The sequence below is a fragment of the Rana temporaria genome, chromosome 10 (genome assembly GCF_905171775.1).
Source record: "Rana temporaria chromosome 10, aRanTem1.1, whole genome shotgun sequence".
NCBI lineage: Eukaryota > Metazoa > Chordata > Amphibia > Anura > Ranidae > Rana > Rana temporaria.
Genome location: NC_053498.1, coordinates 5,816,867 through 5,836,260, shown reverse-complemented (window position 1 = coordinate 5,836,260; position 19,394 = coordinate 5,816,867). Strand labels below are relative to the sequence as shown.

Here is a 19,394-nt window from a genome sequence, read left to right as displayed (position 1 = left end):
CATGCATCTACATGGGGTCACGCTTAATTTAAATACAACACGCCCACGACCTGCCTACTTTGAAATACGCGCGCTTACGCCGGCCCATTTACGCTACGCCGCCGTAACTTAGGACGCAAGTGCTTTGTGAATACTGCACTTGCCTCTCTAAGTTGCGGCGGCGTATCGTAAATAAGATACGCTACGCCCGCACAACGTAAAGCCGCCCTACGTGAATCTGGGCCTATAACTTTTGCGCAAAACCAATCAATATACGCTTATTGTGATTTTTTTTTTACTAATAATATGTAGAAGAATACGTATCGGCCTAAACTGAGGAAAAACATTTTTTTATATATATTTGGGGGATATTTATTATAGCAAAAAGTAAAAAATATTGAATTTTTTTCAAAATCATCGCTCTTTTTATTGTTTATAGCGCAAAAAATTAAAACCGCAGAGGTGATCGAATGCCACCAAAAGAAAGCTCTATTTGTGGAGAAATAAGGAAGTCAATTTTGTTTGAGAGCCACATCGCACGACCGCGCAATTTTCAGTTAAAGCGACGCAGTGCCGAATCGTAAAAAGTGTCCCGGTCTTTGACCACCGAAATGGTCCGGGGCTGAAGTGGTTAATAAGCCGTTATTATCTTCATTACCATAACCACTTAATCCCATCTCTAAACTCTGCTGTCATTCTTTTCAGGAAAAAACTTAGCCTAGTAAAAGTCATAAGAAAATATATGGCAGGGATTACAGATGTAGTGCTAAGATACATGAATGAACCCGTTTTGGTCTTCCCAGAGAACCAATAGCAGAAAATAGATTGAAGGACCTCCCAGGGATGGACTGGCCATTGGGACTACAGGGAGTTTCCCGGTGGGCCGATGGCTCAGTGGGCCGGCTTCAGTGACAGCGGACTTCCGCCCCCTCCGCTCCTCTGTCTCTCTCTCCCCGCAGCGCTCACCTGGGGGGGAACAAATAAGCAGGGGGAGGACCAGAGGAGCAGGGGGGACGACAGAGGAGCATGGGGGACGACAGAGGAGCATGGGGGGAGGGGACAGACAGCTGACTCAACAGTTATGGCCTGGGAGTTTCTCACTTCTGCCTAATCTTGTCCCATAAGGGGGGGCACCGAACTGATTCTTTGCCCCGGGTGAAATAATGTCTGGCTTCCCCACTGGTACTGCCTATAAGAGTACCAGTACCAGCCATTCTACTCTAATAAAGTAGAATGGCTAGTGGCTAGTGAAGGGGGAGAGGGGGCTTGGGTGGCCGGGGGGTGCGGGAGTTGTCCGGCCACCATGGGAGAGACCTGTCAAAGTGGGCCAGTCTGGATGAAGTCCAGGGCCAAATTTTTGTCCCAGTCCAACCCTGGGACCTCCTAAATACATTAGAACATCTCAATTTCTCTCTCTCTCTCCTATTTAGATATCATTACGTTTCTTACCGATGTCGGGTAAAGCGACGCAGTGTCCGAGCTTTGCTCCTTGAAATTTTGGGAAACAACCGATACCGGGTTGTTAGAAGTCACAATCACCGAATAGGTGGACTCTCCAGAGCCAGAGATTTGGATGGTTTTTGGAAGGTCAACGGTGGCGTCTTCAAACTTGTTTAGGCTGATAGACTTCCGGAAGTTTAACTTGTTGATCTTAATCACGACGTTGGTGGCATCAGATAAAGCCGTAATAAAGAGTCGGAGTTCAGGGTCGCCAGTGTTTTTGTCGTGGTTCTGCATGAAAGCCGTTATGAACTCAGTTCCCGGGACGCCGGCTGAGCAGAGAGCTGTGGAGTTTTTAAATTCATCGATCAGTTATTTATTTATTTTTTTAAGGTCAAACATGAAATATACAGAATTTTCATATCACATTTTCGTCCTTGGCTTGCAAGTCTATGGCCATTGTTAAAAGATATCTCTTAGGCCCCGTACACACGTCCGAGAAACTCGATGGGCAAAACACATCGTTTTGCTCTTCGAGTTTCTTGTGAAGCCGCCTAGGATCTCGGCAAGCCAAGTTTCCTCATTGACTAACGAGGAAATAGAGAACATGTTCTCTGTTTGGCCCGACGAGGTCTCGTCGGTTTCCTCGGCCAAAAGTGTACAGACGACCGGGTTTCTCGGCAGAATACGGCTCTGATCGAGTTTCTGGCTGAATTCTGCCGAGAAACTTGGTCGTGTGTACGGGGCCTCATTCGTTTTTACTCTGCTGTAGCCTCCTTATTCTATGACCACAGGCCAGGAAGTAACACCCAATTGTGGGTACTGTTCATACTCCAACTTGTGAAGACGTTCTAGACCAGGGGTCTCCAAACTTTCTAAACAAGGGGCCAGTTTACTGTCCTTCAGACTTTAGGGGGGCCAGACTGTGGCCAGTGGGAGTAGAAAATACCCCAGTGTCACAAAGAATGCCCAAACTTTAGTGGGAGGGTTACCACCCCATCATTGGTGTATGTGGGAGGAATTGTGCCCCATCGTTGGTGTCAGTGGGAGGGATAATGTAACATCGTTGGCGTCAGTCGGTGGAATAATGCCCCAATCATTGGTATCAGTGGGAGGGATAATGCCCAGAGGTGGACTGACAACTCATGGGGCCCCCGGGCGATAGAAGATTATGGGGGCCCTCGGGCTTACATATGGCCACCACGCCAGGAGGCAGTGCATAGGCAGGGCAGCTAAAATCTCAGGATTTTCACATCAAAAGTATGTTGGTTTTCAGACATATCAGGGACAGATCTAAAAAAACACAGATTTTTACATACTGTCCCTGGTTTTATTGAGCCTGGCAACCCTGATGGGGCCCCCTAGTGGCATAGGGCCCTCAGGCAGTGCCCAAGAGTGCCAATGGTCAGTCCGCCCCTGATAATGCCCCATCATTGGTGTCAGTGGGAGGAATAATGCCCCATCGTTTGTGGGTGTGTCCACGTCACGGCGCATGCCCAGTTTGTAATACGTACCGGTCTGGTGCTCGGCCCATCATTTGCATGGGGTCACGCCTCATTTGCATGGGTTCACGCCCACTTCCACGTACGCCGACGTGCGCCTTAACTGATGGTTGTGCGTACTAACGATCGGTTTTGACCTATCGGTTAGCAATCCATCGGTTACATTTTAAAGCAAGTTGCCATTTTTTTAACCGAAGGTTAAATAACTTATGGGGCCTATACACGATCGGTTTGGACCGATGAAAACGGTCCATCAGACCGTTATCCTCTGATTAACCGATCGTGTGTACGAGGCCTAAGTGTAATACAACTACTTTAATAAATATATGAGACGTTATCACGCTATGGTCAGCCTTTTTGCCTTTTGACCCGGTCTTCTCCTCCGTGACCGTCCCCGCGGGAACAGCGGACCCGATCGCCGCCGGTGTTCCCCGCGATCGGGTCACAGAGAGGAAGAACGGGGAGAGGTAAGTGTAAACAAAACTCTCCCCGTGCTTCCTAGTGAGCCTTTCACTGATCGTCTGATCAGTGACGTCACACGCACAGCCACGTCCCCCCCACAGTAAGAATCACTCCCTTAGGGCACACTTAACCCCTACAGCGCCCCCCTCCTGGTTAACCCCTTCACTTCCAGTGTCATTTTTACAGTAATCAGTGCATTTTTATAGCACTTTTCGCTGTGAAAATGACAATGGTCCCAAAAATGTGTCAAAAGTGTCCGATGTGTCCGCCATAATTTCGCAGTCACAAGAAAAAAACACTGATCGCCGCCATTACTAGTAAAAAAAAAATCAGGATCCAGGTAGATCCGCGCATCTTTCTGCCGGCGTAGCGCATCTCATATGCGCTACGCCGACGTAACACAGAGAGGCAAGCAAGGTATTCACAAAGCACTTGCTCCCTACGTTGCGCCAGCGTAACGTAAATTATTCGGCGTAAGCCCGCCTAATTCAAAGTAGGTGGACGGTGGGCGTGATCCATTTAAATGAACCGTGACCCCATGCAAATGATGGGCCGGACGAACGGCGCATGCGCCGTACCGTGGACGCATCCCAGTGCGCATGCTCAGAATCACGTCTAAAATACTCCATAAGATACGTCGAATCACTGCCTACGACGTGACGTAACCTACGCCCAGCCCTATTCACGTAGTCCTACGTAAACGACGTAAAATTCGACGGCTGTTCCATCGTCCATACCTTTGCATGGGATGCGCCTCCTTTAGGTGAATTAACTTTTACGCCGGACGTACGCCTTACGTAAATGGCGTATACTACAGCGACGGGCGCAAGTACGTTCGTGAATCGGCGTATCTCGGTCATTTGCATATTCGACGCGTAAATCAATGGAAGCGCCCCTTGCGGCCAGCGTAAATATGCGTCCAGGTTCCGACGGCGTAGGAAACTTACGCCGGTCGGATGAAGCCACAATTCAGGCGTATCTAGCTTTGAGAATCAGGCGCATTGATACGACGGCGCATCCGTGCACTTACGCGGCGCATCAGTAGATACGTCGGCGTAAGTGCTTTATGAATCCGGGCCTATAACTTTTGCGCAAACCAATCAATATACGCTTATTGCGATTTTTTTTTACCAAAAATATGTAGAAGAATATGTATCGGACTAAGGCTGCATTCACACCTAGGCGTAGGCAATAGCGGCGTTTTCCGGCGTTTTGTCGCGCGTATTCATGCTAATATGCGCGTTTGCATACAGCGTTGTCCGACGTTTTTGTACTTTGACGGGTTTTTTTTAGCCAATAGGAAAAACTATCATCTTTTCATCACTTGTTGCTATGTTGGTAGATTTTTTTAATCTTCTGCATGGGCGACAAGTTCTATTGACGAAACGCCCGTAGCAAACGCCCGTTGTCGCGCAAGTCGCTTGAATCGAGCGTTTCCATTACTTTCTATGGGAAATGGAAACGCTAAAATACGCGCATATCGCGCGATATGCGCGACAAAAAAGGGTCCAGAACTTTTATTGACTACATGCGATGCGCGTCAGGCGCATCGGCGTTCAGATGTGAACCATGCCCATGGCCTTACATGTATTTTGGTCCCTCTGGCGTTTGTGCGCGTCGCGCTACAGGCGACAAAACGCCAAGGTGTGAATGGGCTCTAAACTGAGGGGAAAAAAAAGTTTTTTTATATATATTTTTGGGATATTTATTATAGAAAAAGGTACAAAATATTGATTTTTTTTTTTCAAAATCGTCGCACTATTTTTGTTTTTAGCGCAAAAAATAAAAACCGCAGAGGTGATCAAATACCACCAAAAGAAAGCTCTATTTGCGGGAACAAAAGGACGCCAATTTTGTTTGGGAGCCACGTGGCACGACCGCGCAATCGTCAGTTAAAGCGACGCAGTGCCGAATCGCAAAAAGGGGCCAGGTCCTTTACCTGCATAATGGTCAAGTTTTCTTTGGATTAAAAAAAAACAAATAAAAACATAACAGTGAGCAAAGGCGGGCTCTTTCGAGTAGGCCCCCTGTCGTAGATAAGGGAGAGGAGCCGGTGTGGGGCAATGCTCTGGGGCGTTGCTTGGCAACGGCGTTGTATTGGCCGCTCAGTTTGCACGGCACTCTCGGAATCTCTCGGTGACTATTACTGTTTGTCAAAACTTTTGTTCTAAACCTGTCAAAGCCGGCTGAATTGACGACTCTTGAGCTCGGTGGCCCTTAAAGTATTTCAGAATGCTCACAGTTACAATAATTGAAGTCGCAGCAACACCCCCTCTGCTAACAAAGTTCTGTGGAAAAATACCCAATAAAGGTATGAAGAGCGACAAAGGCATTCATGAGAAAAAGACTCGTAAATCTGGTTGCTTTGTATTTGTTGCCATTGCAAACTTCTTCCAGTGAAATCTGGGTGAAATGTGATGTAGCGGAGGTTCTAGGTGGCCCCTCTAGTGGTGGTGAGGGATTCAGTGGCGGGTGCTCATATGGGGGGGGGCTGCAGGGGCATCGCCCCCCCTAATGCATGCACATGGCCCCAAGTCTACATGCAGGACGCCGGACGCATGGATTTCAATGGAGGTTTTTTTTTGTTTGAAGCACATGATTAGAATCGGAGGCTCTAATTGGCTTCAAAAAGGGGTGGGCTCGGGGCGCAGTGAGCCCACCCAGTTGTGACAGTGGTGAATTAAAATTTGCTAATGTCTTCTTGTTTGCACCTTCCCGGCCAATCCCAGGAGTCCTAAGACCCGATTGGCCGTGAGTCCCAAGTCCAGATTGGGCGGGAGGAGAAGCGGCTACCAGGGCTCTGGGGGAGACGCAGGGGGGAAGCTGCCAAAGCCGCGATCTGGATGCTGGATGGGCTAAGTTAAAGACTGGTGGGGGGCCTGGCGGGCGACAGCCCCTCCCACTGATACCAATGATGTGGCACTACTTCTCCCACTGACACCAATGATGGGGAATTATTCCTCCCACTGACACCAAAGATGGGGCACTATTCCTCCCACTGACACCAAAGATGATGCACTTATTCTCCCACCGATACCAAAGATGGGGCACTATTCCTTACATTGATACCAAGAATAGGACACTATTCCTCCCACTGACACCAAAGATGGGGCACTATTCCTCCCACTGATACCAATGATGTGGCACTACTTCTCCCACTGACACCAATGATGGGGAATTATTCCTCCCACTGACACCAAAGATGGGGCACTATTCCTCCCACTGACACCAAAGATGATGCACTTATTCTCCCACCGATACCAAAGATGGGGCACTATTCCTTACATTGATACCAAGGATAGGACACTATTCCTCCCACTGACACCAAAGATGGGGCACTATTCCTCCCACTGACATCAAAGATGGGGCACTATTCCTGCCACTGACACCATAGATGGGGCACTAACCCTACCACTGATACCAATGATTGGGCACTATTCCTTCCACTGATACCAAAGATGGGGCACTATTCCTTCCATTGATACCAACCATAGGACACTATTGCTTCTACTGATACCAATGACGGGACACTACTCTTTCCACTGACACCAATGATGGGACACTATTCCTCCCACTGACACCAATGATGGGGCACTATTCCTCCCACTGACACCAATGATGGGACACTATTCCTCCCACTGACACCAATGATGGGGCACTATTCCTCCCACTGTCACCAATGATGGGACACTATTCCTCCCACTGACACCAATGATGGGACACTATTCCTCCCACTGACACCAATGATGGGACACTATTCCTCCCACTGACACCAATGATGGGACACTATTCCTCCCACTGACACCAATGATGGGGCATCAGTGCTGAAAAATGTTCTACTCCTACTGACCACAGTCTCACCCGCCTAAAGTCTGAAGGACAGTAAATTGGCCCCTTGTTTAGAACATTTTTGAGAACCTCAGATTACAGCATTGTAAGAGCTAAATAAAATCTATTACAATAATAATATACTCACTACATCCAAGGCATAGTAGGAACAGGCAGGCCAAGATGTTAGGAGACCCCATCACTGAAAAAGAAGTGCAAAAAAAAAGAATACGTTACCAAATTTATCTAGAAATTATTACATTTTTAGTTTAAATGAGATAAATACTCTCCACTTGCATAAAAATAAAAGACAGACAAATACATATTTTTCTACTATTACTTTCTTCTGCTCGTCCTGAAGAAGCCCAATGGCGAAACGCGTAGACGATGCATTCCTTATATCCTGTATGGTTTTTATTAATCTGTTTTGTAAATGTCTATTTTTTGTAATAAAAGTATTTTTTAATATTCCTGTCTTGCCTCCAAAGCCCGACCATTAATTACCGTTTTTTCAAGTCATTTTTTCATTTTTTCGTCTCCCAATTTACGGAAGCGGCAATGTGAGCGCTTCCCCTTTTCCCTATACCGTTGTTTCAAAGGACATACAAAGTCTTACTGATCAATTTCTTTAAGAAAGCAGCCACAGCTTGAGTAGAAAAGCCCGTCCCCTGCCAGCATGCTGCTGGAAAGGTCTCTTTTAGCCAGATTCACGTAGACGTGCCTAACGTTAGGCAGGCGTAGCGTATCGCATATACTCTACGCCGCCGTAAGTTAGAGAGGCAAGTGCTGTATTCACAAAGCACTTGCGTCCTAAGTTACGGCGGCGTAGCGTAAATGTGCCGCCGTAAGCGCGCCTAATTTAAGTTGGGAAGAGGTGGGCGTGTTTTATGTAAATAAAGCATGACCCCACGTAAATGAGGCATGCGCCGTCCGTGGACGTATCCCAGTGCGCATGCTCCAAATTACGCCGCAAAGACTCATTGCTTTCGACGTGTACGTAAATTACGGCCAGCCCCATTCACGGACGACTTACGCAAACGACGTAAAAAAATAAAAATTTGACGCGGTTCCGACGTCCATACTTAACATTGGCTGCGCCATCTTTTTGGTGGTTTATCTTTACGCCTGAAAACGCCTTACGTAAGCGGCGTATCTTTACTGCGACGGCCGGGCGTACGTTCGTGAATAGGCGTATCTAGCTGATTTACATATTCGAGCCGTAAATCAGCGCACACGCCCCTAGCGGCCAGCGTAAATAGACAGCTAAGATACGACGGCGCAGGCGGTCGTATCGTAGCAACATTTAAGCGTATCTCAATTTGAGAATGCGCTTAAATATACGACGGCGCAGATTCGGAGTTTCGACGGCGTATCTACTGATACGCCGGCGTAACTCTACCTGAATCTGGCTATTTGTCTCTGTGTGGAAGCAGTGGTCTCTCCACAGAGGTCTAAAGCCCCGTACACACGGCCGAGGAACTCGACGTGCCAAACACGTCGAGTTCCTCGTCGAGTTCTGGGATGAAGCCGCCGAGGAGCTCGGCGGGCCGCCTTCTCCCATAGAACAACGAGAAAATAGAGAACATGTTCTCTATTTTCTCGACGAGCTCCTCGGCGGCTCCATCGAGCCAAAAGTGTACAGACAACAGAGTTTCTCGGCAGAATCCGGGTTTTGACCGAGTTTCTCGGTGAATTCTGCCGAGAAACTCTGTCGTGTGTACGAGGCCTAACACACCTCCTGCTAAGTCAGGGCCAAAGACACCAGAACATGAGCTTTGAACCCCCATCGAATTATGTCTTCACGTTCTCAGAAGCCGTGTTCGGAATTTGCATTTTTTTTTTTATCCTTTCACAGTTCCATGCACGGCTGGTTTGTGTTATTTTTTTATTGAATAGACGTTTGGTGTTTTGGGAATTATTTGCCGGTACTCAATGCAAAGAACGAGGAAATCCAGCCGGTGTTTTTATATAACAATATATACAATGGTCTTTTTTTTTCTTTCTTTTTGTTTTTTCCCCGTGTCCCAAAAAAACATTACTCAATTCAACGAGGAAGAATAAAAACAGCTGAAATTATTGATCCAGAAAAAGTTTGTACAACCGTCGAGGTTTCCCACACGAAATGTGAATACTTCTTCCGAGACAAAAGTTCTTCGAATAATAAAGCTGAACATTGTATGCAGAAGAAAGGAAATAAAACACCAGCCTCTACAACAACACAAAAACACACAAAATATTCCCCCATTGTATCGTATTTAGCATTTTATCTTCTCGCAGTTCCGTGTATGATGCGTTTTTGCTCTTTATAGTAACCTCTTGCCAAATACGTAATGCATATATGTGACGGCAAGAAAGGGCTTTTCTATAAAAGTGATCCAGGTGGCTCTAGAAAGTTTGTACAATCATCAAGTTTCTCACACAAAACAAAAATACTTGGGCCCGGATTCAGAAAGAGTTAAGCCGGCGTATCACTAGATACGCCGTCGTAACTCTGAATCTGCGCCGTCGTAATTTAAGTGTATTCTCAAATTGAGATACACTTAACTCTAGCTAAGATACGACCGCCGGCGCCGTCGTATCTTAGCTGTCTATTTCCGCCAGCCGCTAGGGGCGTGTACTACGCTGATTTACGCCATAAATGCGTAAATCAGCGAGATACGCCTATTCACGAACGTACGCTTGCCTGTCGCAGTACAGATACACCGTTTACGTAAGGCGTTTTCAGGCCTAAAGATATTCAATTAGTCAAGATAGTCAATCACGTCGGGTCACGAATCATTAGCATAAAACACGCCCACCTCTTCACAATTTGAATTTTAATTAGGCGCATTTACGCCGGCCCATTTACGCTACGCCGCCGTAACTTAGGAAGCAAGTGCTTTGTGAATACAGCACTTGCCTCTCTAACTTACGGCGGCGTAGCGTATATGAGATACGCTACGCCTGCCTAACGTTAGGCAGGTCTACGTGAATCCGGCTATTGGTGCATCCTCGAAAAAGTTTTTTTTTTTTTTTCCAGGGGCAGTTGACAGGTGGCGAGGAAGTGATCTGTCGCCCACTGAATGCCTGTTTAAACTGCTGAAAGCCCACCAACCGTGAACATTAGGTGATCTTTTGGTGTGGTTGGGTTGCAGAGTGATCCCATTTACTTGAATGGGTTGCACTTGACGGTGGTACTGCCTGCCGATCACGGAGTGTGGTATACTTTTTGAGAAAGAAAGAAAGAAAGAAAGAAAGAAAGAAAGAAAGAAAGAAAGAAAGAAAGAAAGAAAAACAAAAATAAAGGAAAAAAACAAAGAAAACAAAAAGAAAGACAGAAAGAAAACAAAAAGAAAGAAAGAAAACAAAAAGAAAGACAAAAAGAAAACAACTGAGAGCAGGTTGTGGATTTGGCAAAGAAAGAGAATAAAGAAAAAAAATATTTTAATCGCAAGTTTAAAACATGCAAAGTGTTTCTTGGCAAAGAAAGGGGAAAAAGAAAAGAAAGAAAGAAAGAAAGAAGGCAAGGAAAGAAAGAGAGAAGGCAAGAAAGGAAGAAAGAAGGTAAGGAAAGAGAGAAGGCAAGAAAGAAAGAGAGAAGGCAAGGAAAGAAAGAGAGAAGGTAAGAAAGAAAGAGAGAAGGCAAGAAAGAAAGAAAGAAAGAAAGAAAGAAAGAAAGAAAGAGAGGAGGCAAGAAAGGAAAAGAGAAGGCAAGGAAAGAAAGAGAGAAGGCAAAAAGGCAAAGAGAGAAGGCAAGAAAGAAAGAGAGAAGGCAAGAAAGAAAGAGAGAAGGTAAGAAAGGAAGAGAGAAGGTAAGAAAGAAAGAGAGAAGGCAAGAAAGAAAGAGGGAAGGCAAGAAAGAAAGAGAGCAGGCAAGAAAGGAAGAGAGAAGGCAAGGAAAGAAAGAGAGAAGGAAAGAAAGAAAGAAAGAAAGAGAGAAGGCAAGAAAGGAAGAGAGAAGGCAAGGAAAGAAAGAGAGAAGGAAAGAAAGAAAGGAAGAAAGAAAGAAAGAAAGAAAGAAAGAAAGAAAGAAAGAAAGAAAGAAAGAAAGAAAGAAAGAAAGAAAGAAAGAAAGAAAGAAAGAAAGAAAGAAAGAGAGAAGGAAAGAAAGAAAGAAAGAAAGAAAGAAAGAAAGAAAGAAAGAAAGAAAGAAAGAAAGAAAGAAAGAAAGAAAGAAAGAAAGAGAGAAGGCAAGAAAGGAAGAGAGAAGGCAAGGAAAGAAAGAGAGAAGGAAAGAAAGAAAGAAAGAAAGAAAGAAAGAGAGAAGGAAAGAAATGAAAAGAGAAGGCAAGGAAAGAAAGAGAGAAGGCAAGAAAGAAATAGAGAAAGCAAGAAAGAAAAAAGAAAGAGAGAAGGCAAGAAAGGAAGAGAGAAGGCAAGAAAGGAAGAGAGAAGGCAAGGAAAGAAAGAGAGAAGGAAAGAAAGAAAGAAAGAAAGAAAGAAAGAAAGAAAGAAAGAAAGAAAGAAAGAAAGAAAGAAAGAAAGAAAGAAAAAAAGAAAGAAAGAGAGAAGGCAAGAAAGAAAGAGAGAAGGCATGAAAGAAAAATAGAAAGAGCAAGTTCAACTGTGTTTATAGCTAAACTTGTTGAATAATTTAATACATATTTCCCTTCACTGGAACTAACCAAATCATTTGGTGGAGGGGGATTATGACGTGGGGGGAGGGGGGATTATGGTGGGGATGTTTTTCAGGGGTTGGGCTTGGCCCCTTAGTTCCAATGAAGGGAACTCTTAAGGCGTCAGGATACCAAGACATTTTGGACAATTTCATGCTCCCAACTTTGTGGGAACAGTTTGGGTACGGCCCCTTCCTGTTCCAACATCCAGTGCACAAAGAAAGATCCATAAAGAGCGAGTTTGGGGTGGAGGAACTTGACTGGCCTTCACAGAGTCCTGAACTTAACCCGACAGAACACCTTTGGGTCCAACATCACAGCCTGACCTCAAAAATGCTCTTCTGGAAGAATGGTCAAACCTTCCCATAGACACCCTCCTAAACCTTGCGGACGGCCTTCCCAGAAGAGGTGAAGCTGTTATAGCTGCAAAGGGCGGGGCAAACTCAATATTGAACCCTCCGGACTAAGACTGCGCGTTAAGGCAGGTGTCCCAATACTTTTGGCAATATAGTGTATGTTGTATGTATGTGTTATCTCTAATGTGTGTTGATATTATGGGAGTTCAAAGATATTCTTTTTTTTGTCATCTTGACCGAAACTCTCTTTACCCTCAAAGTTGTGGTCAAACACTCCCACCCACCAGTAAATCCCCATCGTGACGCACTTTCTCTGTGCCCAGGGTGAAATACCATATTTCAGAATTCCTACAGTGTCAAGATCTTTAACGAATGTTTTTTTTTTAAAGTAGACTTAAATCACATTTTTAAAATAGGCATTTCTTTTATTCTTTGTTTTCTCTCTTCTTTTTCCTCTCCCTCTTTTTTTCTTTGTTAAAGTTTCAACTTGATTTATAACTTTTAAGTCCCAACACAACACAGAGGAATTCCGATGGGCTTCACCCTTGTACAGTATTTGGCGTAACCACATAAAACACAGATTGATGTCCATTTTTTTATGGTCGTTTACATTGTTTACCCAAGTTGGGTTGTTGGAATGGAGTTTGAAATCCGTTCTAATACCTTCTTCATGAATGAGTCACTCGATCTACGAGACGTTCCACCTCATTGGGAAGAGCTTAACACAAGACTGATACCAAGGTTTCAATTTATGTGTTTATATTTCATATCTCTTGTCAAGCAGGGGCGGACTGACAACTCATGGGGGCCCCCCGGGCAATAGGAGATTATGGGGCCCTCAGGCTTAGAGATGGACGTCATACGGCAGCCATCTTTTCTTGATGCAACATGAATGTAGAGGGGAAGGGGCAGGAGACTTAGAGCTGGTGACCCAGTAAATTCACCAGGAGCCTCTCATGGGCAGTGCCACCCACGGGCGGGCTGACAACTCATGGGGCCCCCCTGGTCAATAGGAGATTATGGGGCCCTCATACTTAGAGATGGCCGTCATGCGGCAGCCATCTTTTTTTGATGCAACATGAATGTGGGCTTACCCATGCGCAGGGGAAGGGGCAGGAGACTTAGAGCTGGTGACCCAGTAAATTCACCAGGAGCCTCTCATGGGCAGTGCCACTCACAGGCGGGCTGACAACTCATGGGGCCCCCCTGGTCAATAGGAGATTATGGGGCCCTCAGGCTTAGAGATGGCCGTCATGCGGCAGCCATCTTTTTTTGACGCAACATGAATGTGGGCTTACCCATGCGCAGGGGAAGGGGCAGGAGACTTAGAGCTGGTGACCCAGTAAATTCACCAGGAGCCTCTCATGGGCAGTGCCACCCACGGGGGGACTGACAACTCATTGGGCCCCCCCTGGTCAATAGGATATTATGGGGCCCTCAGGATTAGAGATGGCCGTCATGCGGCAGCCATCTTTTTTTGACGAAACATGAATGTGGGCATACCCATGCAGAGGGGAAGGGGCAGGAGACCCAGTGCCCGGGTGCCCAAATGGTCAGTCCACCCCTGGTGCCACCTTAACAGCATCATGGGCCCTGGGAAAAATACTGCACTGGGATGTCAAGATATCTACGAGGAAATGTTCTAATGATGCCTTCAGGCCTTAGATATTGAACGTTGGGTTGACCTCAAACGGGCCGATCCAGCTACCTATTTCACACATCTTCAGTAAACAGCTCCAAGCATCAACTGCATTATTACCCAGAATGAGAAAGAATTCTTAACATTTTACTAATGTCAAATATGATGAATTATAAATTGTTTTGATTTTCCAGAATACGTGTATAAAAAATGTGTCCATTCTATAGAAAATTATGCAACTTTAACATACTACTACTTGAACCCATTTAACCCTTTGATCGCCCCTGAGGTTAACCCCTTCCAGTGTCATTAGTACAGTGTCAGTGCATATTTTTAGCACTGGTCATTATAGTAATGTCCCTAGTCCCCAAAAAAGTGTCAGTTACCGCGTTTCCCCCGAAAATAAGCCCTACCCTGAAAATAAGACCTAGTGTTATTTTCAAGGAAGGTTACAATATACCGTATATACTCGAGTATAAGCCAAGTTTTTCAGCACATTTTTTGTGCTGAAAATGCCCCCCTCGGCTTATACTCGGCTCACTTTTTTGCACCTGATCTCCCGAACTTTGGACCCCAAACTTGGCACACATGTAGCCCCTCTCTTCCTCTACATGTGTGCAAAGTTTGTTGTTCGGGGGACCTACGGCCAGGGAGCACCGATTTTTCAAACCAGGGCACCCCTTCTTTAGACTCCCATGTTAAATGGTAATTTCTCTGGTGAATTTGGGGACCCGGAACCGGCCGGTCGTAGGTCCCCTGGACCCAGGACTTGGCACACACGTAGCCCCACTCTTCTACAAGTGTGCAAAGTTTATTGTCCAGGGGACCTGCGGTCGGGGAGCACTGCTTTTTCAAAACCGGGCACCCCTTCCATAGACTCTTATGTTAAATGGTAATTTCTCCGGTGAATTTGGGGACCTGGTACCGGCCGGTCATAAGTCCTCTGGACCCGAAACTTGGCACACATGTAGGGCCATTTCTCCTATACAAGTGTGCAAAGTTTGTTGTCTGGGGGACCTACGGCCGGGGAGCACTGATTTTTCAAACCCGGGCAGTCCCCTGGACCCAGGACTTGGCACACATGTAGCCCCACTCTTCTACAAGTGTGCAAAGTTTATTGTCCGGGGGACCTGCGGTCGGGAAGCACCGTTTTTTCAAAGCCAGGCACCCCTTCCATAGACTCTTATGTTAAACGTGAGTCTAGTCATGGACACAGTGAGGCATGGGCACAGTGAGGCATGGGCACAGTGAGGCATGGACACAGTGAGGCATGGACACAGTGAGGCATGCACATAAACACAGTGAGGCAAAGTGAGGCACAGTGAGGCATGCATATGGACACCCTAGGCTTATACTTAAGTCAATAAGTTTTCCCAGTTTTTTGTGGTAAAATTAGGTGCCTCGGCTTATATTCGGGTTGGCTTATACTCGGTAAGCCCTACCCCAAAAAATAAGCCCTAGTTTAAACTGCTTGTAAAATCCTATAATTCACGCTATTAAAGTATAATATAATGTACAACGTGTGTGTTCCTGTAATATAATTGCGGGGAAGGGAGCTCGGGCGGGTCACAGAAGCGCAGAGCGGCGCAATAACGAAGGTATTTGGCACAATTATATTACAGAAACTCACACATTGTACATTATATAATACTGTAATAGAGAGGATTATAGGATTTTACAAGAATTTTAACTCAGATCACACCAGGGATTCCTGACAGGCAGAGAGGGAGAGGGGGAGAGAAGACAGAACATTACATGGTAAGACCTACCCCGAAAATAAGCCCTACTGTGTCTTTTGTTGCCAAAATTAATATTAGACCCGGACTTATTTTCGGGGGAAACACGGTAGTGTTCAACTTGTTCGCCGCAATGTCGCAGTTCCACTATAAGCTATGATCGCCGCCATTACTGGTAAAAAAATAAAAATAAATAAATAACAATATCCCATAGTTTTTAGACGCTATAGCTTTTGCGCAAAACCAAGCAATATACACTTATTGGGATTTTGTTTACCAAAAATATGGAGCAGACTACATATCGGCCGAAATTGATGAAGAATTTAGATTTTTTTTATTGGATATCTTTTATAGCAGAGAGTAAATAATATTTTTCTTTATTTATTTTAACTGTCGGTCTATTTTTTTGTTTAACCACTTCATGCCCGGCCTATAGCAAAATGATGTCCGGGAGGTGGTTCAGTTATCCTGACTGGACGTCATATGACGTCCAGCAGGATAACAGCCGCTGCGTGCCCGTGGGGGCGTGCCTCGCAGCGATCGGTGGTGCGGCGTGTCAGTCTGACACACCGCTACACCGATCTCAGTAAAGAGCCTCCGACGGAAGCTCTTTATTACGTGATTAGCCTTGTCCAATCACGGCTGATCGCAATGTAAACAGGAAGAGCCGTTGATCGGCTTTTCCTCACTCGCATCTGACAGACTCGAGTAGAGTAGCCCCCCCCCTCGGATTCCCGCCCAGGACCACCAGTATGCCGCCGGGACCACCAGGGATGGGCATTCACACTGTACCACCAGGTATGCTCCATAGACCACCAGGGAAATGTTAATCTGTGACAAGGCAGCTGCCAATTAATGCCCAGGCAGCTGCCAACCAGTGCCCACCCAAAATTCCTACCAGTGCCACCAGGGAAATTGCATCAGTGCCACATATTAGTGCCGCATATCAGTGCCCATCAGTGCCATGTATCAATGCCCATCAGTGCCCAGCAATGCTGCCGATCATTGCCCAGCAGTGCCGCCTATCAGTGACACCCATCATTGCAGCCTTTCAGTGCCCATTAGTGTCGCCTATCCATGCCAATTAGTGCCTACCAGTGCCACCCATGAGTGCCCATCAGTGCCGCCTATCAATGCTCATCAGTGTTGAAAATCAGTTCCACCCATCAGTGCCATCTACCAGTGCCCATCAGTGCCGCATATCAGTGCCCATCGTCAGTGCAGATTATTGCCACCTCATTGGCGCTGCCTTAACAGTGCCACCTTCTCAGTGCCTATCAGTGAAGGAGAAAATGTACTTATTTACTGAAGGAACCTCTATAAACCTCTGAAGGAACCTCTATCAACCTCTGAAGGAACCCCATCAACCTCTGAAGGAAGCCCCATTAACCTCTGAAGGAAGCCCCATCAACCTCTGAAGGAAGCCCCATCAACCTCTGAAGGAAGCCCCATCAACCTCTGAAGGAACCCCCATCAACCTCTGAAGGAACCCCATCAACCTCTGAAGGAACCCCATCAACCTCTGAAGAAACCCCCATCAACCTCTGAAGGTACCCCATCAACCTCTAATGGAAGCCCCATCAACCTCTGAAGGAACCCCCATCAACCTTTTGAAGGAACCCCATCAACCTCTGAAGGAACCCCATCAACCTCTGAAGGAAGCCCCATCAACCTCTGAAGGAAGCCCCATCAACCTCTGAAGGAACCTCCATCAACCTCTGAAGGAACCTCTATAAACCTCTGAAGGAACCTCTATAAACCTCTGAAGGAACTCCATCAACCTCTGAAGAAAGCCCCATCAACCTCTGAAGGAACCCCATCAACCTCTGAAGAAAGCCCCATCAACCTCTGAAGGAACCCCCATCAACCTCTGAAGGAACCCCATCAACCTCTGAAGGAACCCCATCAACCTCTGAAGGAACCCCATCAACCTCTGAAGGAAGACCCATCAACCTCTGAAGGAAGCCCCATCAACCTCTGAAGGAACCCCCATCAACCTCTGAAGGAACCCCCATCAACTTCTGAAGGATCCCTGGTTGAGAATGGCTGCATTGGAGCATTCAGTAGTATCATTACGGGATTGCAAAATTCTAAACCCCTTTTCTTTTGAAAACCTTGAAAAATTTTGTAATTTTGTCATGCCAATTTTTCAAATCCAACGTTCAATTTCTGGATGTGCATACCAGAAAAATACAAATTTTCCCAAATGAAAACTATATCCATAGCCAGAATTTCTTTTGCTCGAGAAAAAAAAAAATTCCAACCTCTTTAGATTTTTGGTTGAAAATAATCTACAATTTGATAACATAACAAAAACGAAACAATGGCTCTAGAAATTATTTTTCAAATGAAATCCTACCCGTGTACAGTCAGTCAGCTTTGTTTTGTTTTTAAAAAGTCAATTTTGTTTAAATTTTGCAGGAAGTTATTTCTAGTAAAACAAACCAAAAATTAAGCAAACACATTTCAATACAAACTTTACGAATCCTAAGCCTATAGCTACAAAAAAAACGAAAAAAAAAATGAAGATTGTTTTAGACATAATTTGCTGTAGATAAGAAGAAGTAATCTGAGCAATCGATCAAAGACTGTCTTACCTTTGGCTGCCTTCCCCATCTGAAGCCCATGGCCTTTGCCTCTTCGGTTTTATTGCACTTTTTTTCGAACCATGCCAAACCTGTCCCTCCGGTCTGTCCATGGTGAGGACAAGGAAATGCCTTTCATTTGCATTCAACTTGTCAAAGAGTTTTTTTTTTAAACGTAGTCATGGATGTAGGGGCCATTTTTTTAAATGTGATATGATACAATTACGGTAATAGATATAATACATGGGGAAAAAAAACTATTGTTAGGCGCTTATTGGTTGTCAGAGGAACACACAAGGCTAAGTAGACCTCAAAAATACCAAGGAAGAAAACAGATCTTTATTATGCGGCTCCAAACATGGTATGTAATGCCTAGTACACACAACCGGGATTCCCGACGCGAAAAGATCCGTCAGAAATCCAGAGGGGAAAACCGAGAGCCTGCTCCCTACTTTTTCTCCGTATAGACCAGTGGTTCTCAACCTGGGGGTCGGGACCCCCTCGGGGGTCAAATTATGATTTGCCAGGGGTCACCAAATCCTGGGCTGTTCCTGAAGCCTGCACTGTTCTCCCAAGAAGGGAGATGATAGAAGGGGGAGGAACAAAAAAAAAGGGAGAGAAAGGAAAAAAAGAGAGAGCAAGAAAGTCAGTTAGAGAGAGGGATGGGGGAAAAAAAACAAGGAATTAGGATAGAGAGGGATGAAAGGGAAAGAAAGGAGAACCAAGAGAAAGAGTGGTACACCCTAAAATGTACTATAAGGGGTTTTAATACTATACGAGTGGAAGGCACTCAGAGAGCGCTAAATGTCCGTGGGTTAGAGGCGCAAATTACTTGTCTTGCCTTGGGTGCTTTCAATCCACGCTATGAAAATAATTTTACTGTTGGGGGTCCCCACAACTTGGGAAATTTTATCAAGGGGTCACGGCACTAGAAGGTTGAGAACCACTGGTATAGACGATCAGTTTTCCCATCGGGGAAACTCACATGAGAGTTTTTCCTCAGGAATCCCGACCGTGTTAATGCTCCATCTGAGTTATTCCCCACAGAAAAACGGACAAAAATGGCCATTTTCTGCTACACACAGCTGGGTTTTCTGACGGGAAAAAGTCAGTCGGGAATCCCGGCGGGAAAAAAGAGAGCTGGTTCTCTTTTTTTTGGCCGGCGGGTTTGGCAGTTTTCCCGTCGGAAAAACTTCAAAGGAGCATACACACGGCCGGGATTCCCGGCCAAAAGCTCTCCTCGCAGTTTTCTCATCGGAAAACCTGGTAGTG

The 19,394-nt window shown here is 45.7% G+C and overlaps 1 protein-coding gene across 1 annotated transcript in view; it reads right to left on the bottom strand.

The window, feature by feature from the left end:
• The window catches only part of LOC120916224 (IgGFc-binding protein-like), a 68,197-nt gene extending 50,015 nt beyond the window's left edge, over window positions 1-18,182 (bottom strand). The window contains exons 1-3 of the mRNA XM_040327085.1: window positions 18,135-18,182; window positions 7,360-7,413; window positions 1,429-1,763 (exon numbers count right to left, since the gene is read on the bottom strand). Of these exons, the coding sequence (XP_040183019.1) occupies window positions 1,429-1,763; window positions 7,360-7,413; window positions 18,135-18,153 (408 nt within the window). The 5' untranslated portion in view covers window positions 18,154-18,182. The remainder of the gene's footprint in view (window positions 1-1,428; window positions 1,764-7,359; window positions 7,414-18,134) is intronic.
• Between the last annotated feature and the right edge of the window lie 1,212 nt (window positions 18,183-19,394).